We start from the raw sequence: 25,872 nt of genomic DNA on the forward strand, positions 1-25,872 counted from the left end.
CTCAGCACCTGAAAAGCTGCTGTTATAAATCTTGCAAAATCACCAGCTCGCAGCATTAGCTGCTCCCAGAGTATGTCTCCTAATAACAGCTCTGGGCTCTTACTGTCCGTAACTGTGTGCTTGTTCAATTCCCCTGTTATCTCTATATGTAAATATAGTGATAGCAGAGTAGACTCCAGAACAAACCACTGATAGGAGAATGTGTTACAGCAGAACTTGTGCTGAGCTTTATAGTTCTACTAATACTACTGCTCTGCTGCCCACCAGAACTGTCACTAAAAGAGGAGGAGAATCCACCAGTAAGTGAGGAGACTGCAGAGCTCTGAGCTGCTCAAGAGGCAACTTGAGAATACCCCTTTAAAATAGCCCATCAATGTATGGTCAATTCTTCCCACAAGTCAGGAGAACAAAAAGGCTCAATAACGCCCACAATAAGCCCCGTACACTCCATAGAGGTGGCCTTTATGGAAGAGTGGGCAGAAAAAAGCCTTTACTTACACACAAAAATTGTAAGGCTCATTTTGAGTTTGCCAAAAGACATGTGGGAGACTCCCCAAATGTATGGAGGAAGGTGCTGTGGTCAGATGACAACAAAATTTAACTTTTTGGCCACCAAGGTAAAATTTATGTCTGGCACCAAACCAACACAGCTAATCACTCCAAGAATACCAACCCCACAGTGAATCATGGTGGTGGCAGCATCATGCTTTGGGGATATTTTTGGACAGGGAAAATGGTGCAAGCCGAGGGGAAGACGGATGGTGTGAAATACAGGGATATTCTTGAGCAAAATCTGTTTCAGTCTGTCAGTGATTTGAGACTGGGATGGAGGTTCACTTTCCAACAAGACAATGACCCAAAGCATACTGCTAAAGCAACACTCAAGTGGTTTAAGGGGAAACGTGTAAATGTTTTGGAGTGGCCTAGTCAAAGCCTGGACTTTAATCCAATTGAGAATCTGAGGTCAGACTTGAAGATTGCGGTTCACCAGAGGAAACCATCTAACACGAAGGAGCTGGAGCAGTTTAGCCTTGAGGAATGTGCAAAAATCCCAGTGGCAAGATGTGGAAAGCTCATAGAGACTTATCCAAAGTGACTTGCAGCTGAAATTGCTGCAAAAGGAGGCTCTACAAAGTACTGACTTTAGGGGTGTGAATACTTATGCACACTGAAGTTTTCAGTTATTTTGTCCTATTTGTTGTTTGCTTCACAATGAAAAGAAAACAAAATGTTCACAGTTGTAGGCATGTTCTTTACGTGAACTGATGCAAACCCTCAAAAAGAACTGTAAAATTCCAGGTTGTGAGGGAGCAAAACACGAAAAATGCCAAGGGAGGTGAATACTTTCGCAAGCCACTGTAGGTCTCATCTACAGTGAAGGAAATAATTATTTAATCCCTTGCTGTTTTTGTAAGTTTGCCCGCTGACAAAGACATGAACAATCTATAATTTTAAGGGTAAGTTAATTTTAACATTGAGAGATAGAATATAAAAAAAAAAATCAAGAAAATCACTTTGTATAAATTAGATAAATTTATTTGCATTTTGCAGTGAGAAATAACTATTTGATCCCCTACAAACGTTTGAGTTCTGGCTCCTACAGACCAGTTAGACGCTCCTAATCAACTCGTTACCTGCATTAAAGACAGCTGTCTTACATAGTCACCTGTATAAAAGACTCCTGTCCACAGACTCAATTAATCAGTCAGACTCTAACCTCTACAACATGGGCAAGACCAAAGAGCTTTCTAAGGATGTCAGGGACAAGATCATAGACCTGCACAAAGCTGGAATGGGCTACAAAACCATAAGTAAGACGCTGGGTGAGAAGGAGACAACTGTTGGTGCATTAGTAAGAAAATGGAAGAAATACAAAATGACTGTCAATCACCATCGATCTGGGGCACCATGCAAAATCTCACCTCGTGAGGTATCCTTGATCATGAGGAAGGTGAGAGATCAGCCTAAAACTACACGGGGGGAACTTGTTAATGATCTCAAGGCAGGTGGGACCACAGTCACCAAGAAAACCATTGATAACACATTACGCCTTAAAGGTTTAAAATCCTGCAGTGCCCACAATGTCCCCCTGCTCAAGAAGGCACATGTGCAGGCCCGTCTGAAGTTTGCCAATGAACACCTGGATGATTCTGTGAGTTATTGGGAGAAGGTGCTGTGGTCAGATGAGACAAAAATTGAGCTCTTTGGCATTAACTCAACTCGCCATAGGCAGAGAAATGCTGCCTATGACCCAAAGAACACCATCCCCACTGTCAAGCATGGAGGTGGAAACATTATGTTTTGGGGGTGTTTCTCTGCTAAGGGCACAGGACTACTTCACCGCATCAATGGGAGAATGGATGGAGCCATGTAACGTAAAATCTTGAGTGACAACCTCCTTCCCTCCGCCAGGACATTAAAAATGGGTCGTGGCTGGGTCTTCCAGCAAGACAATGACCCAAAACATACAGCCAAGAAAGGAGTGGCTCAAAAAGAAGCACAGTAATGTCATGGAGTGGCCTAGCCAGTCTCCAGACCTTAATCCCATAGAAAACTTATGGAAGGAGTTGAAGCTCCGAGTTGCCAAGTGACAGCCTCAAAATCTGAATGATTTAGAGATGATCTGCGAAGAGGAGTGGACCAAAATTCCTCCTGATATGTGCTCAAACCTCATCATCAACTGCAAACAACGTCTGACTGCTGTGCTTGCCAACAAGGGTTTTGCCACCAAGTTTTAAGTGTTGTTTGCCAGAGGGATCAAATACTTATTTCTCACTGCAAAATGCAAATAAATTTATCTAATTTATACAATGTGATTTTTTTGGGGGGGATATTCTATCTCTCAATGTTAAAATTAACTGTTCATGTCTTTGTCAGAGGGCAAACTTACAAAAACAGCAAGGGATGAAATAATTATTTCCTTCACTGTATAAGGGTTCACGTCCTATTTTTGATCATTTGGATCATTTCGGGTAAAGTTCTAAATATAATGTAATCAATAGTGAGACGCACGGTCGCCTCTCAGCTGCTCCTTGTGAGTATAGTTAGTGTCCTCATCATTGCTTTCTTATGACACAGATCAGACTCCTATTTATGGGGCACTAGTGTCGGGGAGCTTTCCTCCAACCTCAGATAATAAGTGAAGGTTTTATAGTCCGGTCACACATTGTCGAATCAGCTCCGATGACGTTTCTGATTATTGTGTGACTTTGGCTAATGAGTTTGCAAGGGTGAAGGATCACAGCCAGTAGGTAATATGTTGTGTGTGGTGTAACCATCTCATCCTCTTTCTGTGCAGCTTCTCTCCCAAATCTAACATGATTCATCCATCTTTTCCTTGAGACCAGCAGTGGGCTTAAGGAGACCCCCAACCCGTACACATCAGACGGTCGGTTTGGTTGACTTTATCTAAGACGTCTTGGGTTCTGTTTATAGCACAGCCCGATCCATTGTGCGTCATATACCAATTGTGCCCAACAAGCCTCATAGGAACCAGTTAGACATCGGGTCTTTAAGAGTAATTTTTTTATTTTCTCTGCGCTCTGTAGCTCTTCTTTCTCTCTTTTGACGTACTGTTCTTTGTAGCACAGGTCTTGTTTGCAGAGGACGAGTTGCTGAGAATGATGATGTTTTAAAAGGAATCTGACAGCAGGTTTTTGCTATTTAATCTGAGAGTAGCATAATGTAGGGGCAGAGACCCTGATTCCAGGGATATGTCACTTATTGGGCTGTGTGCTCTAGTGTTGATACAATCAGTGTTTTATCAGCAGAAGAATATCAGTACAGGACTAGGTCTCATGTGCAAGCCAGTCCAGCTAATCTATGTAACCCCGCCCCCACCACTGATAGGCAGCCTGCTGACAGTGTACACAGAAAGCTGCCAATCAGGTGTGTGGGTGGGCTTTTACACTGCTCAGCATTCTGAGAACTGCTAAATCTACAGCAGAGAAAACAGGGATTCTATCAAAATGGCACCAAGCAGCCCAGTAAGTGACACATCCTTGGAATCAGGGTCTCTGCCCTTACATCATGCTGCTCTCTAATTCCATGGCAAAAATCTGCTGACAGATTTCCTTTAAGCAAAACGAAAGATAATTTCACCTGACAAACACATCTCGCCCTGATGACTCCTCCGATAAGTGAAATCTGGAGACGGATATTAAAAAGGGGTTGGAAGAGCTCTGTATATTTGCTGAAAGCTGCAATATCCTCTGGTAGATTCATTCCCAGATACAGTTATTACTGACTCTTACACTTCAATGAGATCTGTGATTAAAGCTTATGAATTATTATGCGCTCATCAGAATACTCAAGCAATCATTCAAAGTGATGGAAAAAATAAATGCTTGGGGAGTCCCTGAACGAATACCTGTTCTTTCATGCAAAACCTTCATCGCTCCAGAGTCAAAGCTTCTTTTATTGCACATACTAGTCTAATATGTCAAGGAAATGTTGCGATTCTCATGCTCCGTAACATTCCATTTACTCTCTTTTTCAGTGAGGTTTCTCCTTGCACTAACATTCTGCCAGCACATTAGGTGCTGGAACTTTTTTAAAAAATGTTTATTTACTGCTCAGCATTCATTGCTCTTGCCAGTGTTTAATGGCTTGACTGTCTTGTGAAACTACCTCTCTGTTTTGCCTTTATGCAGTTTAACAGACTGGAAAGCAGAGAGATAAAACCCAGTCCCAATGTCTATAGAGACAAAGACCCTCCACCAGTTCTTGAAGAGAGACAAAAATCCGCCTCCACTCCCTGTAAAGAGATAAAGACCCTCCCTCATTTTTTGTAATCTGTTTCAGTGTCCCGGCTACTACAGGCTGATTATACTTGACAGAAGTCAGCGAACAGCATGTTAAAGAGGACCCGTCACTTGCTCAAAAATATTATTTTAAATACCTTGTAAAAATCCCTGAGCGCCCCAGATTATGCCGCTCTTTTCCTTTTTGTGATGCTACGCTCCATTGCAAAGATATTCACCTTTGTTTCTTCTGAAGCGCAATATGTGAAATCTCTTCTCTGCGATCCGATTGGCTGTTTCTTCACAGTCGTCTTTGGGGATGTGCACCTTCACCCTTCCCTCACAGCTGCTGCTAATCACAGTTGTGATTGACAGTGTCTGGGAGGAAGGGGTAGAAGCACACTCCCCCAGACAAGACTCTGAAGAAAAGCCTAGTTACACTGCAAAGTAGAGATTTCACATGCTGCGCTCCAGAAGAAACAAATGTGAATATCTCTGCAATGGAGTGTCGTAGTGCAAAACAGAAAAGAGGGTCAGAATCAGGGAAACTCGTGGATTTTTACAAGATAGTTAAAGGGAAAGCAGCATTTCTCTTCCCAAACTATTTATATGCACATGTAGCTCCTTCAAAAACAAGTCCAGTGATAATTTTACTTGGCCTATCCGTTCCTCCGTCAATGAGAAGAAAGTGTTTGAATTAATATGTAAATGGATATTGAAGATTTGATGCCTCTGTCACTACTGCTCCATTCCCCTCCAAGCGCCGCCACCTCCTGCTCGACAGACAGCCTCTATTCTGTGCGACTTCAGGTGAGGTTAACCAGGAGAAAATGGGAGAATAGAGCTGGAGTGACGGAGGCTTCAGATCTAAAATAGCTCTTCAGCCTCATTTGCCTATTTCTTAGTAACAGGGGTACAGTCTGACCATGTAAAGTTATCGCTGGACTTGTCTTCGAAGGAGCTACATGTGCATACAAATATTTTGGGGGGCGAAATCTTGGTGGTAAATAGAAAGATGAGGATTCATTTTTTTGAGATAAAAACATAATTTTGGGTAAATTAAAGTACTTTGCAATTTTGTTAGTCATTGCATCAGCCATCAGTTGAGACTAAAGCTGGACATTAGATGGCTGTCGGGCAAAAGATGCTTTGGACGACCGTTAGCCGACTCTCCCATGTATAGGAACGCTCCTGCGTTCTCTTGAGAAAGCCTCCATCTGACACTTTGGCTAGCGGCTTATCTCCTTTAGAGCAGTCCAAAATCGGACGTGCGTGATCGTTTTCTCTCCTAACCATCATTGGGCCTGCGCACCCATACACATTAGACCATCATCAAAATCGCGCAATATCAGCGAGTTTGGCCAACATTAGTCTAATGTGTATGGGGGCCTTAAGTTTATTGAATTGAAAGCGATCACTTATAGGACAAAACTGGTGACAGGTTCCCTTTATGAACTAAAACTATCACCTTATGCAGCGCCTGTGCTGCATTCCATAAATGCTTATATAACCTCCTGACTCCCTCTGAATACACAACTTTAAGTTCTCACGGGCAGTATGGAAATCGAGTCGGTCCGGTCCGATGGGCATGGTTTGGGCCTTTCCATCTCTCCCCTCGGCTGCTGCTCACCATCCCTCTTGACTTGGATGACACAACGCGTCATCCACACTGGCTTGCGAAACCTTGCGCCTGCGCACAGAAATCATGGCTTGCGCCTGCGCACTACGCTTTGCCCTACTGCGGGCAGAGCTGAAAACATAAGTGCGCAGCTGCCCGCAGTAGGGCAAAGCGTAGTGCGCAGTCGCAAGCCGCGATTTCTGTGCGCAGGCACAAGGTTTCGCCCAGCAATGTGGATGACGTGAGGATTCATCCACGTCAATTGAGGAAGAAAAACGGCGAGCAGCAGCCAGGGAGAGGGATAGAGAGGTCCGAAACCACGCCCATCAGACCGGACCAACCTGATTACCATACAGCCCACTAGAATTTAAAAAGGTTTTTGTTATACACGGGGAGTCGGGGTTATATAAGCACAGGCGCTGCATAAGGTGATTAGTTTTAGTTCATTTAGGACAAAGCTGGTGACAGGTTCCCTTTAAAGGGGCTGACTCTTTACCATTTTAGGGGACCAGGTCGGTCAATTACTCAGAATACTGACCTTGTAAACAGAGGTTCTTGCAATTCTGGCAGCAGCTTATTTCCCATGGTAATTTCATACAGTAGATACCGACTGAGTTACATTACAGGCATCTGTCTCTAACAGCAGCGGCAGGACCTGAGCACCGATCGATGCTGTTAACTATTTATATGTCACTATCTCTGACCGCAGCATTTACTATAGAGTCAATGCTTGCCGATGCAGACACATTGACTCCCATCAGCTCCCCACATTGCAATCGCGGGATACCAACGGGCGGTACCATGGCGCTCCATGGCTGACATCTTGGTACTCCTGTTATCTCAGCCACATGCTGAGCTTCATTGGAGACCATGAATTGCACTATTAACTGCAATACCGCCATAAGCATCTTAGGTTCAAGTTCCTTAAGGAGGCTAAAAAATTAAAGTAAAAAGTTTTTGAAAATATTAAAATGTAAAATTTCAAATCACATCCACCGATCCCCCATTAAAATAAAGAAATGGAAAAAAAAAACGTATTTGGTAATTCCGTGTTTATAAAAGTCCGATTCATTAAATAAACTAAACAGTAAACGCTATAACGAGAAATAAGAATCTAAATTCCAGAATTGTGATTTTTCTGTCTCCCAACATCTCCCTAAAGATAAAAAAAAAAAAAGTCATAAGTATCCCAAATGTCAGCTCACCATGCAGCAAAAACAAGGAAAAATAAAAACAATAAGAGTCACAATAAATGGCAGCACAAACCAACCTTTTTTATTCTTTTTTTTTTTTTTTTTGGACAAATTTAAACCTTTTTTTTACCATTTAAAAAAAAAAAAATCTACTAAACTTAATAGCACTAGCCTGGAGAATGACGGTGCCAGGTGATTTTTACCGCGCCACAAATACCTTAAAAGTAAAACCCAAAAAGCAATGAAGGAATGTTTTTTTTTTCCCATTTCATTCCACGTGGATGGGTTTTTTTTTCTGTACTTTATATGGTAGAATTAATGGTGTCATTTATTACTGCGACTTTTGCTGTAAAAGTTTTTTGAAATCAGGAACAGGTCAATTCTCAACATTTTTGCACCTCTAGAATCAATAAGAAAGACCACAATTAGGTTTTGATGTCTTTTGAGCACAGAATTTTTAATGTCAAGGGCGCAGATTTTGAAAAAAGACGACGCTGCGTGTGAACACTGCCTTAAAGGGAGACTTAATATGAATGGGCTTGTATCGCTTTTCAGTTTTGTCCTTTCAATGATGAATCTTTGCAGTCACAGACGACAAGCACGGATCAAGAAAATGTAAGCACAAATTACCCGTCTTGTACTTTTGGATCTCCATACCGTTGTTTTTTCATTTCTTGTAGGAGTTGTTGGGTTAGAAGGTCAGAAACGTTTTATTTTCTGCTCTGTGTATAAACGCCAATCTGGTTAATGGCCGGGATGTAAATGTGTATTCCTGCTTCTGGGAGACAAAGTGAAGAGAAACGTCTCTTTACAGCCGTTCTGATAAGAGCTCAGTCCTCCTTTACGGTGATTATCTCTAAGAGCTCACATAGATACATCGTAACAGCAACTGGTTCAGAGGCCGCAGAATGTTCTAGAAATTTCTATGCTGCGGAATAAATACATCTGGCTTCTTCTATTTTTTTTAAACTACTATTTGAGCCATTTAGTATGGTCCATGAACACTTTACCCTCATATTTTTCAGGATTGCATACTGAAATTTTTCTGCAACCGTGAGCACTTTATATAGAAATAGTTAAAGGAATTGTCCAATCTCGATGTGATACATTTAAGGTTTGACCGCTAGGACTTCTTCCAATTCCGATAACGGTGCATTGATCTGTCCCATTAGAATGAAGACGGAGCATCACCACGTCTTTCATTATGACGGTCTCTAGCAGTCTCTTTTGAGGCAACCCCTTTAATTTCATTTATTTTCATTGTTTTTATAGCACTACAATAGTCATCAGCCCTGTACTGATGTTGGAACCGTATGAACGAAAAACATGAAAAACATCAATATTCCGGAACTTCCTCCCTTAATTTCCATACTTTATTTGCACTTATTTTGTCTCATATTAATATATAAAGAAATCTTTCTGTCCCAGGAACATCACCATATTTTTCTTTTTTTCTTTTCTTTTTTTACTCCTTGGTGTAAGATAGCGGGCTACAGCAGAAGCTTCCCCCGTACCCTCTATACATTAGGACAAAAACACTGCCTCTTCATCAGGTCCCAAGCTGAAAGTAGAACAGATCAGCAGGATTTCTACAAGACTTCAAAGGGTTTTGCTACTGTATGTAATCTGAGAGCAGCATGATGTACTAAAAGAGACCCCTGATTCCAGCGGTGTGTCACTTACTGGGTTGTATTTTGCTGTTTCAATACAATCAGAGTTTATCGACAAGAGATTATCACTGCAGAACAACTGGTCTAGTGCCTCATAGTCCAACCCATCCACAGCACTGATTAGGAGTTTTCTAATTGACCTAAAACGGGAAAGGTTTATTCTGATTTCATGTCAGATATTGAGAAAAACATACATATGTGACTTTTTATATAGTGTATGTAAACTTCTGGTTTCAACTGTACAATGTACACAGAAACCTGTCAATCGGGGTTACACAGGGCTCAGCATTCCGAGCTCTGCTAGATCTGCAGCAGAGATTGTATTACAACTGCTGCACCCAGTAAATTAAGTGATACATTGCTGGAGTCAGGGTCTGTGTCCCTATATCATGTCAGATTACAGAGCAAAAACATTAATGAACAAGCAGAAAATACTGCTGGCTGACAGTGGCCTTCTGCTGAATGGAGTCAATTTATCTACGTGTATTTTGGCGTGTAGAGAGGAAAACTGGATTACTTGGAGTAAATCCAGAAAACCTTAAGAGAAGAGATAAACTCCATGCACATGTCAGTCCTAGTCAGACTAGAACCCAGGACCCTAGTGCTAAAATCTTCCTTTTATGTCCGTAAAAGTTAGCTTTTGGGCGACATTTCAAATCTCTGGAGGTCAAGATTTTAGATCCATTATAGCTCTGGTCCGCTGATGAAGCCTGTATAGGCGAAACTGGTTGGGGAGCTATAGAAGTGCATTTTAGTTTCTTCAGTGGAGCCTGCAATAATGAAATAGAGCAGGCTCCATAGGTCTATGGACTGCAGCCAAGATCATGCTAGGGAGATATGAATATACTAAAAGAAATCGACTAGTTGTAGCTGATAGAGAGGTGTTCCAAGGTTGGGAAACTTTAAATGAAAATTAATAAAAGCTAGTTTTAAACTTATCCCTTATACTGGGTCTATTTACCCTTTGGGTAATATGTTGTTTAGAAATTTTCTTGCCTGAAGGGCCGCTCACACTTTGGTTTATTAGTGGAGTGTACGGACTCCTAGACTTATGCAATTCCACCATAGTTTTAGGGAACTTTATTGTACAGCATTTATTGTGCGGTAAAAAGTATCTTCTCTCTTATACCATACTGTACTAACAGACGTCCTCTGCACACTTCTGTCCTCACCAATAGTAATAGCAGCGACTTCTACCCCTTTTCTTTTGGCAAATGTTTGCCCTGCCTTAGTAGCCACACTTGTACTGTATCGGATGGCAAAAAGATGTAACATTAGCAGTAGGTACGGGCTCTCCCGTTTATAATTAGCTCTTCATTCAGTCTGCCTCCAGACAAGACTGATCAATACCTCACAGAACAGCAGAGGCACTGCTGAAACCCAGTCTGTCCACCATAAATGTCTTTCTTTCCTCTCCAACACACAGCACCAAATCCCAGGGGTGTTTCCACCTCTCCTCCCAATCAACTATGGAGTAGCTCAGTTGCCCTTTTATATCAGCTGCCAAGCCTAGATTGGAGATATGGAAGCAGCCAGTCCCACCCAGATCTCCCAGCTGCTCCTAAAACCTGGACCCTAAATCCCAGCCTATTTAAAAACCCTCAGCAATAGTGGTGCTGGAGCCTGCTTTTCCAGGCTTCACATCACCGAGGATAGGCACCTTGGTGACATGTACATTCCATCTAGGAATTTACCCTTCTGCTTTCCTACAATAGACAGCAGGAAAATAAGAAAGTTTGCAATTGAGTTGCTTTTTTTTTTATTCGCTGTCATTCTCCTCACCAAGAGTGCACAGTAGTTACATTCCAGGAGAGTCCATTGATTTCTATACATCACGTACAGTACAGACCAAAAGTTTGGACACACCTTCTCATTTAAAGATTTTTCTGTATTTTCATGACTATGAAAATTGTACATTCACACTGAAGGCATCAAAACTATGAATTAACACATGTGGAATTATATACTTAACAAAAAAGTGTGAAACAACTGAAAATATGTCTTATATTCTAGGTTCTTCAAAGTAGCCACCTTTTGCTTTGATGACTGCTTTGCACACTCTTGGCATTCTCTTGATGAGCTTCAAGAAGTAGTCACCGGAAATGATCTTCCAACAATCTTGAAGGAGTTCCCAGAGATGCTTAGCACTTGGTGGCCCTTTTGTCTTCACTCTGCGGTCCAGCTCACCCCAAACCATCTCGATTGGGTTCAGGTCTGGTGACTGTGGAGGCCAGGTCATCTGGCATAGCACCCCATCACTCTCCTTCTTAGTCAAATAGCCCTTACACAGCCTGGAGGTGTGTTTGGGGTCATTGTCCTGTTGAAAAATAAATGATGGTCCAACTAAACGTAAACCGGATGGAATAATATGCCGCTGCAAGATGCTGTGGTAGCCATGCTGGTTCAGTATGCCTTCAATTTTCAATAAATCCCCAACAGTGTCACCAGCAAAGCACCCCCACACCATCACACCTCCTCCTCCATGCTTCACGGTGGGAACCAGGCATGTAGAGTCCATCCCTTCACCTTTTCTGCGTCGCACAAAGACACGGTGGTTGGAACTAAAGATCTCAAATTTGGACTCATCAGACCAAAGCACAGATTTCCACTGGTCTAATGTCCATTCCTTGTGTTCTTTAGCCCAAACAAGTCTCTTCTGCTTGTTGCCTGTCCTTAGCAGTGGTTTCTTAGCAGCTATTTTACCATGAAGGCCTGCTGCAGAGAGTCTCCTCTTAACAGTTGTTGTAGAGATGTGTCTGCTGCTAGAACTCTGTGTGGCATTGACCTGGTCTCTAATCTGAGCTGCTGTTAACCTGTGATTTCTGAGGCTGGTGACTCGGATAAACTTATCCTCAGAAGCAGAGGTGACTCTTGGTCTTCCTTTCCTGGGGCGGTCCTCATGTGAGCCAGTTTCTTTGTAGTGCTTGATGGTTTTTGCAACTGCACTTGGGGACACTTTCAAAGTTTTCCCAATTTTTCGCACTGACTGACCTTCATTTCTCAAAGTAATGATGGCCACTCGTTTTTCTTTACTTAGCTGCTTTTTTCTTGCCATAATACAAATTCTAAGAGTCTATTCAGTAGGACTATCAGCTGTGTATCCACCAGACTTCTGCACAACACAACTGATGGTCTCAACCCCATTTATAAGGCAGGAAATCCCACTTATTAAACCTGACAGGGCACACCTGTGAAGTGAAAACCATTTCCGGTGACTACCTCTTGAAGCTCATCAAGAGAATGCCAAGAGTGTGCAAAGCAGTCATCAAAGCAAAAGGTGGCTACTTTGAAGAACCTAGAATATAAGACATATTTTCAGTTGTTTCACACTTTTTTGTTAAGTATATAATTCCACATGTGTTAATTCATAGTTTTGATGCCTTCAGTGTGAATGTACAATTTTCATAGTCATGAAAATACAGAAAAAGCTTTAAATGAGAAGGTGTGTCCAAACTTTTGGTCTGTACTGTATCTGCTCTCCTCCCTCATCTTTTGAGTAGATACAGTTATAAATCACCAGCCAGCAGCTTTCACAGCAGATCTCTTAATCATAACTCACTGTCAGGATCTGTGAGCTTGTTCAAATGCGCGGTTATCGCTATGTGTAAATGCTGTGATAGCATTGCAGACTCAGAACAAAACCACTGATAGCTGAATGTATTACAGCAGAACCTGTGCAGAGCGTTATAGTTCTACTACTACAGTTCCACAGCTGTCACTCAATAAGGAGGAGCAGGAGAGCGTGACTTGACGGAAAGCAGGAAGTGAGGAGACTGCAGCGCTCTGAGCTGCTCAAGAGACCACTTGAAAATACTCCTTTAAGGGGTTAAATGGCATATTTAAAATCCTAAGACTGAATCTTGCTCCTTAAACTGTACCCCTCGTACTCTGCTACCTTTTCGTAGGTGCGATATATCACATATCAGGTGCCCTATAGCAATCCATTATTTTAATTGGGATTGTTTGCTGTGAGCACTGGGAATCCATAAACTCTGAGACATGAAGGTTCATTTTCTGGAATATTTCCATTTGCTTGTTAATCACTCTTTGCGATGCATGTGAAGTTCCCATATGACAACATCTGGTCTGCTCTCGATTCGAGACCTTCTGTAAAATGACCTTGACTTGGGCTTCCGTGCGTCTTCTCTCATTTACTCATTGTGTAATCCATAGTGATTATGTAATCAGGCATGCTGCCTTAATAACGTCTGTCAACAATCCTTCCCGAGAGCCCCGGCATCTGCCATCGTACGAGCGAGACCTGATGCCGGTTATAATGATGGGGCATTATTCATTCATCAGCCCGCTTGTGTTAAATCGTAAGCATTTCATCCGCTTCACACAGCCCATTTCAGTGTTGCCCTCAATTGGTGAATTAGCCTTTTCTTCCATCTCTCCTTGGCGCCAGAGATTTCTGTATTTTTAACCCATTGTTGAGTCAAATAGAAATTCACTGATCTTCAAAAATGTTATGTTCCAGCAAAATATCAAGATCAAATCTGCAGTTGTCATGATAAGGCTTAGTTCACACCTGGGTTGTGATTTTCATAAATAATGTTGAGCTGGATCTATAGCACAATGAAGACCTGCCCCATAGACTTGTTATGGGCTCCATTAAGGGATAAATCATTTTGACGAGAACAAATGACGGCACATTCCTTCCAGTAAAAATGTGCAAACGATCCTCGGAACTGTTACGCAAGGTGTGTGAAAGACTAAGTGCAACACAAAGGGAATGGGGAAAGGGAGCCCAGACACTAGGGAAATGGGGGAGTGGAGACCTCCTAGGCTGATCTGATATCACCCTGTATCCACTAACGTCCCTATATTGGTTTCTCCCCAATCGTCGCACGCGAACCTAAACCCTGTATTTCCCTAGCACTTGGCCCTGGATAGGGAAGGGGGGGGTGTGAACACTAGTCGATCCCCACTAGCGACTAAAGACAACAAGGGAGACAAACACGGGGGAAAGTAGCTTAGCTTTAGCCGACTTCAGAGCGATAACTCCAAGCCTCCTCCTAGCACCACAGAGGAAAATAGCAATCTTGAGAGCTCCAAGCTCTCAAGACTGCTATTTTCCAAGGAAACATGTGAATATCACCGGCATCTTCCTGCTGCAACGTGAAAGTATTTAAACACCCAGGCCAGGGCGTCAATTAGCAGGAAGGATGTAGGCGCTGGGTCCCAGAGTGAAACCGCTAAGAAGCTGTCTGTAATGCCAAACGAAGAGACTGCAGGGTGACTGTCACATCTGACACACCCGTGTCAGGAACAGAGCAAAGACCCAATTCATTGATAACACCAGGGCACCTCTGTGGTCTGAGATTTGAGAGTAAAAAGTATAGTTGCCCACGTGCCGGGTCTGGTATTTCAGCTCAGTTCGATTTATAGCAAGTGCATGATGCTGAATTGCAATACCACTCTCAACCTCCAGGCAAGAGTGGCACTGTTTAAAGTAAAAAACAAAAAAAGACTTTCAGATTGAAACCATCAATTGATTTCCATTGTTGCCATTTCCCCTTTCTTAAATGGCTGCTTATTTAAATAAGGAGTATCTTGAAGGGCGATTCAGTGACTTTATTTTTTTTTAATTACTTTTTCATTTTTACTAATTAAAATAGCTTTTTGATTTTTAATTTGCCATCCCAGCCACAAATCCACAACACATCATACAAAGACACCGGGATTTCTGGTCTTCGGAGTTGGAAGCCAAAAACCAAGTTTGAACCCGACCCACGTAAAAAAAAATATTGAGATGTAGCATGAAACAGAGACTTTGCATGACAGAAGACTGGAAAAAAATGTTATGGAGTGATTATTCCAAGGGCATTGCATGGCGACTAAGCCTCCTTACCTTGGCATGCCAGAGCTGGTATTTCACTCTCCACAAAGAAAAACGTTAGACCTCAGTCCAGAACCTCTCACCCAGCCAAATCAGTTCTCATACTTTGCACTGATTAGGGGTAATACCCTGAAACACCATATTTGCAAATTGAGATTCTTATTTGGCTTTTATCCTAAGTCATATTGCACGACTCGTTAAAGGGTCAATGGTGACTAGTAGGATTGCTGCTTTCAATAGGTGGCGCTATAGAGTTCAAAAGAAAGAGGCAATTTGCATATTCCAAGGGCTCACTCACACATCATTGGTTTTCTCGTACAAGAAAATTGGTCTGAGTTTTATCAGTGTTTGGTCAGAGTTTCATCCATTTTTCTCTGGTGAGAAGAAAAAAATTCTACTCCTTCTCCTATCAAAGGACAGCACACAAATGGCATCCCAATGCTATCTGATTTTATCATGGACCCATAGACATGCGTTGTCGAGTTTGATCCGACACTCAGAATCATAAGGAAGAAATATGTAAAGACGAGAATCACTCGGAATCAACATCGTATATGTCACCCCGATTTTGCATGGACCGCTCGGTCTGCAAAAAATCACGGACATGTAAACAGCCCCATAGACTATCATAGGTACGAGTGCTATCCACGAAAAACTGACATGTGAATGAGCCCTAAGCTTGAAGTATTTTAATCGAAGTGTGAGCGCATATGTGAGATGGTAGATGACACGCCAGGAATTATAAATTTACAAAAGTACCATGCCATCCTCTTTGGACATTGCTTCCCTGGTGCGTATCATCATGCTACAGGAGAGCGATCCAAGCATTCTTCTTAGATATTCATATCATATCAGAAATGATACGAGGAGGAAACATACAGCCAGTTACACTTCACCGGTGAAAATATTCTGCAAAATAATCAGAATTCTAGTAAGGACTGCAGTGACGGCGAATAACAATTTCACTCACCGCTTTATGCCTACTTGCTCTCTGTAAATTTTCAGAAACATACTCCGCCACCCAAAAAATCCATCTAGTGTAAAACCGTAAGTAAAAGACATTGAGGAGGGAGACAAAACTGATGCTTCTGTTCTCTAAGTGGGTGAAACTGTATGCTGTAAGGGACGAAGGGGAGCAAAAGGAGGGAGACCTCTAGCTGGCTTAAAGGGAACTTGTCATGTCAGAAAGCCCTATTAATCTGCAGCTATAGGGTTGATCTGCATGATAATAACATGCTGAAGCCATGCGGCTGCTGCACTGAAGACCCAGGTACTTGGAGGAAATTAATTTTATTCCTCCTGGCAGCATCCGGCTTTCAGTTATAGGTGTGGCTTCATTCACCACTCAGTACATTGTGAGCGGCGGCTGTAACAACGCCCCGACACTGACTAACAGCCGCCTCTGTACTGATGGACTGCTGAGCCGGCTGTCAGTCAGTGCCAGGGGCGTGCTTACAGCCACAGCTGAGCGGTGACTGAAGCCGCTCCTATAACTGAAAGCCAGAGGCTGCAGGGAGGAATAAAGTTAATTTCCTCCCAGAAGCCGGGCTCTCAGTGCAGCAGACTTACAGTTTTACAACCCTATTAACCTGCAGACTAACCCCATATCTGCAGGTTAATAGGGTTCAGATGTTGGACAAGATACTTCTGATTAGAAACACACAACTATTTCTGAGTCACAAGTTGCATCCCCCTCTCCTCCCTCCTCAATGTCTTCATTTGACAGTTTTGCACTAGATGGATTTTTTTTGAAAGTGAACCAATCTCAAGGATCCCATTAAATCTTAACCCCTTTATGACCGGGTCATTTTCTGTGTATTTTTTTTTTTCTTCCAAGAGCCATAATTTCTTTTATTTTTTCCGTCAATATAGCTGTCTAAGGGCTTACTTTTTGCGGGACGAGTTGTATTTTTAATTGACGCATTCATTTTGTGATGCGATCCACTGTAAAGCGGGAAAAAAAATTCCAAGTGCATTGAAATTGCAAAAAAAGTTCAATTGTACAATTGTTTTTGGGAGTTTTTATTTACCATATCCACTGTCTGGTAAAACTGATTTTCCAGGTCAGTCCAATTGCGCAGATACTGAACATGCATAGTTTTTTTTTGTTGTTTTTTTTTATATAAGTGATGAAAAAGAATTCGGAATTTTGTAAAAAAAAAAACAAAAAAAAAAACACCAAAGGATAAACTTTTCTCCTTTCTAGTGCCACATATAGGAAATAGCAATCGTAAAAGTTAATATTGACTCTCTGACGAGCCTTGTCACATGGCTTAGGATTAAAGCCAAAATCTCAATTTGCAGACACTGTGTTTCGGGTGTACTGCCCCTCGTCAGTGCAAAGTGTGAGATCTCGGCATGTCAGGCTTGACCTGTCACTCTCCACAAGGAGAAACGTTACCCCTCGGATACCGGTCAGACGCCTCTCATCCAGCCAAACCAGATCTGGCCGGGTGGCCATATGTACTTCTAGGTCCCGGCTTCCAGCTCTGCACCGCTCCTCTTCTTTTTAACATGGAAACTACATGCAATCAGACACAGACAAACTTGTATGTGATCACGTGGTAAAAATGCATGGCAGTGCCCCTGTACTTGAGTGTCAGTGTCCCTTTAAATTCTCAAGTTCATTATCCGTCTTTTACTTGCAGAGAACGTCTATAGCACTATCAAGAAAATGGCCACAACAAAAGAGGAGATAAAAATGAAATAAATTACATAAAAGCACAAATAGGCCGACAGATTTCGCTCTGCGGTTATGTAACATTAAATTGAAAATGTTCCCGTACAATCTGAGTACAAATCTATGACCGTGGTGATCTGTACCCCGGCAATGACTCTGGCTAATGACTCCTGAATGCATAGCTTTACTGGGTATTGGTTCGGATCATGTATGAAGCACACATGTTTTAGTAAATGGACACATATTACATTATGATAGACAACAAGGATAGCAGCAGATTCATCTTTAAAAGTTTGGAGTGGGTGGAAAATAATCCTCATAATATTACTGTAATACTTTACTACTATGTGAATCTACCTTGGTATTATACTCTGCATACACTTTATGGCCAAAAATATTTAGACACTTTTCATAATGGCAAACAGAGAGATAAAATCAAGCACACAGCCACATAATCTACATTTATGAGGATTGGCAATAGTAAGGTTCGTACCGAAGCGCTTGATGATTACAAAGGTGCCACTGTCTTAGGATTCATAGAATATAAAGCTGCTGCTATCTAAATACACTCTGGGTCGTCAGGTGAACATGAGTGCTAACGGTGGTCAAGAAGAACTCAACAGTAAGCCTTTGAGGGGTTGCCCATGTTCTACAAAAACTTTCAAACGTCAAGAAAGGTTTTAAGAGAATATAATGAGGGATAATCGCATGTGCTGCGGGCTCCGATGATCTGAAGAGGAAGCCATCATGACCCGTTCTTCAGTCACCTGACCACTAAGGTCTGTGATTGGCTGCAGAGGTTGGGTGTCACGATTCCGCGACTCACTGTGTCCTAGGGACGCAGTGAGTGACAGCTGAGCCACCCTATGGATTTCAGGGGTGAGCTATGCTGTCAGTTTTGTGATTGGGATAGCCTGGCTGCCCAATCAAAGGCTGTGGGGTGTCGGGCTATCACCATGCAAATTAATGATTGTCCAGCAACCCAATCAATCCAGGCCTGCTGAGTTTCCTTCAGGTGTCACGCTTTCTGTGTGATTGCCTGGCTATTTAGCTAGCTGACAATGATCAGACCATTGCCAGTCGTAGCTTTGCTCAATGGTGTGTGTTCCTTGTGCTCTGTTTTTTGCTGTTCTGATCTTTGTCGTATCACCTCGGACTTTGCTTTTTGACTGTTTGTTTGACTTGCCCCTTTGTTATTGATGTATTCTTTTTTTTGTTGCCTAACATCAGACTTTACCTTTTGACTATTCGTTTGTCTAGCCCCTTTGCCTTTAACATATTCTGATCTTTGTTATCTGACCTCGGTCTTTGCTTTTTGACTATTCGTTTGTCTTGGTCTTGCCCTTTTGCTTTTGATGTACTCTGTTCTTAGTTGTCTGACCTCATACTTTGCCATTTGACTATTCGTTTGTCTAGCCCCTTTGCCTTTGACATACTCTCCAGGTATTTGACCCCAGACTTCTTTACTTCCCTTTCTCACAGCTTGTCCGTGAGAAGTGACCAGTCAGCTTCACATCGGGTGACTGCAATAGGACATTACGTAGAAGCACCTGAAGCTCACCTGGAACTTAGACTTTTAGCCTGTAACACTGATATTTCTCCTCCTTACATGTCCTCTTGGCTTGAGATAACCTGAGATGAATGTTGTCACATGACTAGTGTTTCTTAGCCACCTACCCACAAGGCTACTTGGCTAAGAAACAATGGATTAAAGGAAACCAATTTAAGTAAGTTTTCCTTATTATGCCAGGGAAGCCTTATTTTTAGTATGGGCCAAATGGGAGATTATAGGAACCTCCACCTTTGATAAAAATTGTTGCCCAAGTTGATTAGGAGAGCCTTATTTTTAATAAAGCTTTGCTTAATGCTGGACTGTTGGAGCACAACTTCAGCTTATTATTGCATAAATATAACTACATAATCTTAATGTTATTTCCGTGACTTTTGCAAAACTTGCTATGGCAAAGGAGTCTTTAGAAAATAAAGAAATAAGTGTTATTTACCACTGCAAACTGCCGCCACAGCTTGTAAGACCCGGCTGTTATGATAGCATAAAAATCATGGATGTCGGCAGGACATCGCCCCTGATGATCACCGAATTAGGCTCTGTGGGGACAGAGTGATTGTATTAACCATTGTTCTGTTCACATCAGTGTAGTCGGGCCAGGAGAAGAGCATTGCTTGACTAGTATATAATCGATCAGCGCTTGTTAACGGGCCCAGATCGTCCCATCTAAATGGATCTTAACTCTTTTTTTTTTTTTATAAAGATCATTTTATTGTGGCAAGTTGTGCAAACCCTTTTTCATTTTAGTATATGGATTCCTAAGGGTTGACTGTAGAAGTCATCATTTTAAGGGCTCTCGTGACAATATCAGATTGACAACTATCTGAAAGCCAGAATGGTTTGTTTGTCTGCTTCCTTCGGCAAAATCATCTTTTTTTCCCCAGAGTGCGGCAAGCAGAGACCTAGCCGATAAGCTGGTCATCCCACATTTTGAATGAAATTCGAGTGGCTTGTCCTAATGTGAGTTTTAGTGATTTTAAAGGGGACCTATCACTGAATTTTTCTATTTAAATCGTGTACCCCCTCCAATTACTGCTGCTCCACTGATTCTGGAACAGTTTTTCTTTTTCTTATATGCCAATCCTTTCCAAAGTTATGCCCTGCGGAAAAATTATGCAAATTTTCCCTTCAACCAACACAGATCTTTTTTGAGAGAAGTTCTATGGGACACGCCCAATTGATTGAAGGGAAAATTTGCACCATTACTACCAAGGGGCATAACTTTTGAACAGAGGGGCACAGAAGAAAAAGAAAAGCTATTCCAGAATCGGTGGATTCACAGAATCTGGATTAGCACCTATTGCAGGAGGTACTTAAAATCCTGTAAAATGTCCTCTTTAATGTTAATAAAGGGTTTTCTGGAGAATCTAAGCTTTTATACAGAATCATAAAGTAAAAAAAAACATTTTTGGCCCTTTCTTTGCTGAACTTCCACGAAGCGGACAGCTATTTTCAGTAATCAGTACTGTACTGTCTGCACGATTACTCATCAGCAACGGCTACTGCAAAGAGAAAAGCTTTTGGTTGTCCTAAGTATTCTTTAGCTAGCCGCAATCATTTCTTATTATTTCTGCCATTTAAGCTTTGTTTGTTGTAATTACTGTTGTGCAAACCTAATTGCACGCCACATTCGGGCTTTGGATGATTGCCGTTCACAAAAACTCTTATTTTTGAGATGGAATTCACTTTACAAGAACACTTCACTTATCGCGCATGCTATAACATAAGCTTATGTGTCTTGTACTTAAGAAGAAAATAACATCCTGAACGTGTGCTCATGTTTATCTCCTTCTCCAGCATTTAAATCTTCGTCGTCAAGACAACCTTCTTCCAGAAAAGTCCCCGCAAAGAATTATTCCGAGGTAGGTTGGACCCCCCGAAGATTGAATCCTTGTAAACAAATGAGCTGGATGTAATTTTGCACAAGTAACTTTGGAAAACTTTCTGTATGGTAGTGAGCGGTATATTTCCTGCCACGTGCTCCCTGTAGAGCAACGCGCGTCACATGGAGCACCATTCGGCTTTGTACGTAAGGACTAAGTCCTGCCACTCAATTTTTCTTCAGGCGTTGCATGTTGCAAATATTCACCGTTAGGCTTCATTCAGAAATACATTTTTTGAACGTAAGTGAAAGACACAGACCTAATTCCATTATTATTTTGGATCACTATTTGACCAGCATGTCCGTTTTTACCATCAGCAATTTTTCACCCTACACTTAAAAAATTTAAATTTTTTGCAAAGGTTCTCCTACCCGTTGCAATGTTAGAAGTGGACAGCACACAAAATGATTTTCACAGACCCATAGATTCGTATGGGAAATTTTGGTTTTCCACTCAAAAGCGGACACGTCTCTGCTTTTTTAACATGTGACCAGGCACTTAGACAATAATGGGTACTTGTTCTATCCGTGAAAAACACAGAACACATGTGAAAAACAGAGGCCTTAAAAAGAAATAAATTTGGAGGCAAATGGATCTCTATTTTAGCTACCTCCCTCTCTTATCCTTTGGATGTCACACTTGCTATTGAACACAAGTTACACAGGCTGGGTCAGAGTTTTCTTCAATCCTAGTTATTGCAGCAGGTTGTCTATGTACGTAAAGAGGTTGTCCAGGCTTGGAAATGAAAGTCTGCAGACTTCTGAATCTGCAGTTATCCCTGATGAAGCATGCGGTGCGAAACATGCCTCTACTTTTGTCTGATTCTTAACTTCGTATGGATTCCTTGTATTGTACTTTTTATATGTTTTTGTCTATTTTTCAATAGAGTTGTTTACTTTTGCTTTTATATATGGTCTTATTCATGCTTCTCATGTTACAATCTTCTTGCCATTAGGATTCTCATATATTGCCGGTGTGAACAAGCAGTCATGTGACCGCAGGTTCGCGATTTGCATACTTCCGCTCACATTCCGACTAGAAGTGTTTTCGACCTCGCTCAGTCCACTTCTGTTGAGCGAGGACGAGCATGCCTAGTCGGCACATTACTGCAGGTATGCAAATCATGTGATCGCCCGCTCACACCGGCAATACTGGAGGATCCTGACAGCATGCGCACCACTCACTGTCAGGATTCAGACGTCTGCAGTCACACTTAGTAACTGCAGACTTTGATTCCAAGCCTGGACAGCATCCTTTAAAAAGATCCTATCGTTTATGGGAAGAACCGTTAAAGTAGATGAAGATATAGGAAAATACCCTTTAATGTATTTTTATAGTGATCAGAGCTCCTTCTTCAAAAGCAGGATTTTGCAATTTTTTTTGTGTTTTTTTTTTTCCCTTTGCATGTGTTTTAGAAGAAAGTACACGGCACACTGGTTGTTATTTCCAATAACTATTCCATTTCCATCTGTTCAGGAGATAGAGGACGATGACTCCGATCTTGAGGTTTCCTTCACCCCATCTTCGCAAGTGAACAAGAGGTAAGCTGTGTATTGTGTGTGTGCGCCAAATACAGGTGTATCTCACTAAATTAGAATATCATCAAAAAGTTAATTCATTTCAGTTCTTCAATACAAAAAGTGAAACTCATCTATTATATAGAGTCATTACACACAGAGTGATCTATTTCAAGTGTTTATTTCTGTTAATGTTGATGATTATGGATTACAGCCAATGAAAACGCAAAAGTCATTATCTCAGTAAATTAGAATACTTTATAACAACAGCTTGAAAAATGTTTTTAAAATCCAAAATGTCCTACTGAAATGTATGTTCAGTAAATGCCCTCAATACTTGGTCAGGGCTCCTTTTGCATCAATTACTGCATCAATGCAGCGTGGCATGGAGGCGATCAGCCTGTGGCACTGCTGAGGGGTTATGGAAGCCCAGGTGGCTTTGATAGCAGCCTTCAGCTCGTCTGCATTGTTGTGTCTCGTCTCTCATCTTCCTCTTGACAATACCCCATAGATTCTCTATAATAGATTCTCTATGGGGTTAAGGTCAGGCGAGTTTGCTGATAATCAAGCACAGTGATACTGTTGTGTGTAAACCAGGTATTGGTACTTTTGGCAGTGTGGACAGGGGCCAAGTCCTGCTGGAGAATGACATTTCCATCTCCAAAAAGCTTGTCGGCAGAGGGAAGCATGAAGTGCTCTAAAATCTCCTGTTAGGGTATGTGCCCAGGATGCGTTTTTCAATCGTTTTTGCTGCTGAATTTTCCTCAACGTAAACGCATGATAAACGCATAGTAAGCCTTCTGCCATTGTCCCCTATGCAATTCCGCACTTTCAATGTCCATGCTGCGGAATCCGCAGCGTTTATGCTGCTCTCAAAAATCCGCAGCATGTCCATTAATGTTGCGTAAGTGCTGCGTTTTTGCCGCCATTGACTTGCATTAGAACACGCGAATTCCGCAAGACTACATCTGTACTTGCGTTATTGGCGCGTTCTAATGTGCGGATGGTACCCGGGTGTGGAGAAGAGAAGACTCTCCTCCGGACCCGGGTACCATAGAACCTGTAAAAAAAGAATAAAATAAAAAATAAAGATTATATTCACCTTCCGACGGCCCCCGGACTCCTTCCCTGTGCTTGCCAGCAGACCGAAGGACCTGCGCTGACGTCACAGTCATGTGACGGCAGGTCTTTCAGTGCAGTGTCCCGCAATCAGCTGGCAGCCAGGAAGGAGCGCAGCAACACGCCGGGCCATCGGAAGGCAAGTATCAAGGTTTATTTTTTTATTTTTAAGCCTTCTAAAGGTCACACTATATAAATCCATGCTGTTTGCATGGATTTATATTGTGTGACCTAGTTGTCAAGCACTTTCCCAGTGATGCTAAAATCGCCTGGAAAGCGCTTGTCAATCTGCATGCGGAAACGCATGTGAATCCGCATGTATTATGCAGGAAAAACGCATGTACAATCCGCATGTTTTTTTTCTGCCAGGGAGATGCAGAAATGCTGCAGAAATTTTCTACTTCATTTCTGCATTGTGGGCACATAGCCTTAGACGGCTGCACTGACTTTTGTCTTGATAAAACACAGTGGACCTACACCAGCAGATGACATGGCTCCCCAAACCATCACTGATTGTGGAAGCTTCACACTAGACCTCCAGCAGCTTGGATTGTGGCCTCTCCACTCTTCCTCCAGACTCTGGGACCTTGATTTCCAAATGAAAATTGGAGCTCTGGGACATTGTGGAGTGTGTCAATGACTGCCTTCTGGACATCTGTCAAGTCAGCAGTCTTCCCCATGATTGTGGAGCCTACTGAAACAGACTAAGGGACCTTTTTTAACGCTTAGGAAGCCTTTGCAGGTGTTTTTTGTTAATTATTCTAATTTACTGAGATAATGACTTTTGTGTTTTCATTGGCTGTAAACCATAATCATCAACATTAACAGAAATAAATACTTGAAATAGATCACTCTGTTTGTAATGACTCTATATAATATATCAGTTTCACTTTTTGTATTGAAGAACTGAAATAAATTTACTTTTTGATGATATTCTAATTTTGTGAGATGCACCTGTATATCATATGTTTTTTTTTGCCTTTTTTCCCTTCATCAAAAGTGTTAAAAAGATGGCAGAGTCAGTGCAGGCCTCATCAGCACATGGCACTGTGTTGTGGTGTTGAAAGGAATTGAGCTACATATATGATAAGAAAGTGCAGAGGGCAAATTTTCAAGGGCAGGCCCACCAAATGGGGGCAAGAGTGCGGTGTGACAGCATGAGGTGAGCCTAAATCAATGTCGGGGAGACTCAGTGGAGTGAAGCTGCTGCGGGACTGTCCATGGGCTTGTGAGGGAGACCAGAGCCCCAGAGGGAGGTTCCTCACACATGGCCTGAGGTTGTTACAGGGTAGAGGAGCAATTGTGTTGTAAGAGACATTGCTGGCTTGGGAGGCAGAGAAACCAAGGAGTGGTGGGAAAGAGAGTCTGTACCGGACTACTACAACTTCGGAGCCAGGAGGTGACAGCAGATAGCGAAACGCTGTAAAATGATTCACAATAAATTGCAGAATAAATATAACTTATGTGAAGTTTCAGTGTCAATTGTGCTGCTGATGCAAGTTAAAGTAAGACGAACTCTTTCTTGTGAAGGAATAGGACTGGGACTGCGCTGACCACTCGATAGTCCTGGACAGGTCTCCCATTGTGTAGAGTGTTGGGAAGCGTGCAGGCCACATGTTTGCAGCCACTGGCAGTCAGACAGTTCATAAAATGGGAAGATACTGTAGAGATGAAGGACGCATGGATGCAGAGAAGTATATAGTGTCTGCCACCACCTAGATGGGGCATGCCGTGGTGAAATCTAGCCTCCCATAGCCCCGTATGATCGGCGAAAGCTGACTTGGTAGACTTCTGAACATATTCCATCTTCCTCCGCCCCATGGAGGAAGACCACTCATCTCTTTGATCTGTAACCATTAAGCATACTGTTGTAACAAAAAAGTTTTGAGAAAGTTCTGCGTCACTCGCCTTGCAGGCTCTGGCCTTTGTTCTAACCATGATGGTTTCTAGTTTCCCCATGCGCACAATTTATGGCAAATCCCCAGTATTCCAGAAGTTTCACGACTACCCGAGCTTAATTAGTATGGATCCTTCAATAAAT

General features: G+C 42.1%; 1 protein-coding gene across 1 annotated transcript in view; it reads left to right on the forward strand.

Annotated features, from left to right (window-relative positions):
* MRE11 (MRE11 homolog, double strand break repair nuclease) overlaps positions 1-25,872 on the forward strand; it is a 242,404-nt gene that overhangs the window by 158,016 nt on the left and 58,516 nt on the right. Inside the window, exons 17-18 of the mRNA XM_073662176.1 lie at positions 21,110-21,174; positions 22,672-22,736. Coding sequence (XP_073518277.1) covers positions 21,110-21,174; positions 22,672-22,736 — 130 coding nt within the window. The remainder of the gene's footprint in view (positions 1-21,109; positions 21,175-22,671; positions 22,737-25,872) is intronic.

This window comes from Phyllobates terribilis, unplaced genomic scaffold (genome assembly GCF_046119375.1).
Source record: "Phyllobates terribilis strain yellow unplaced genomic scaffold, ASM4611937v1 Scaffold_2__4_contigs__length_985480577, whole genome shotgun sequence".
Lineage (NCBI taxonomy): Eukaryota > Metazoa > Chordata > Amphibia > Anura > Dendrobatidae > Phyllobates > Phyllobates terribilis.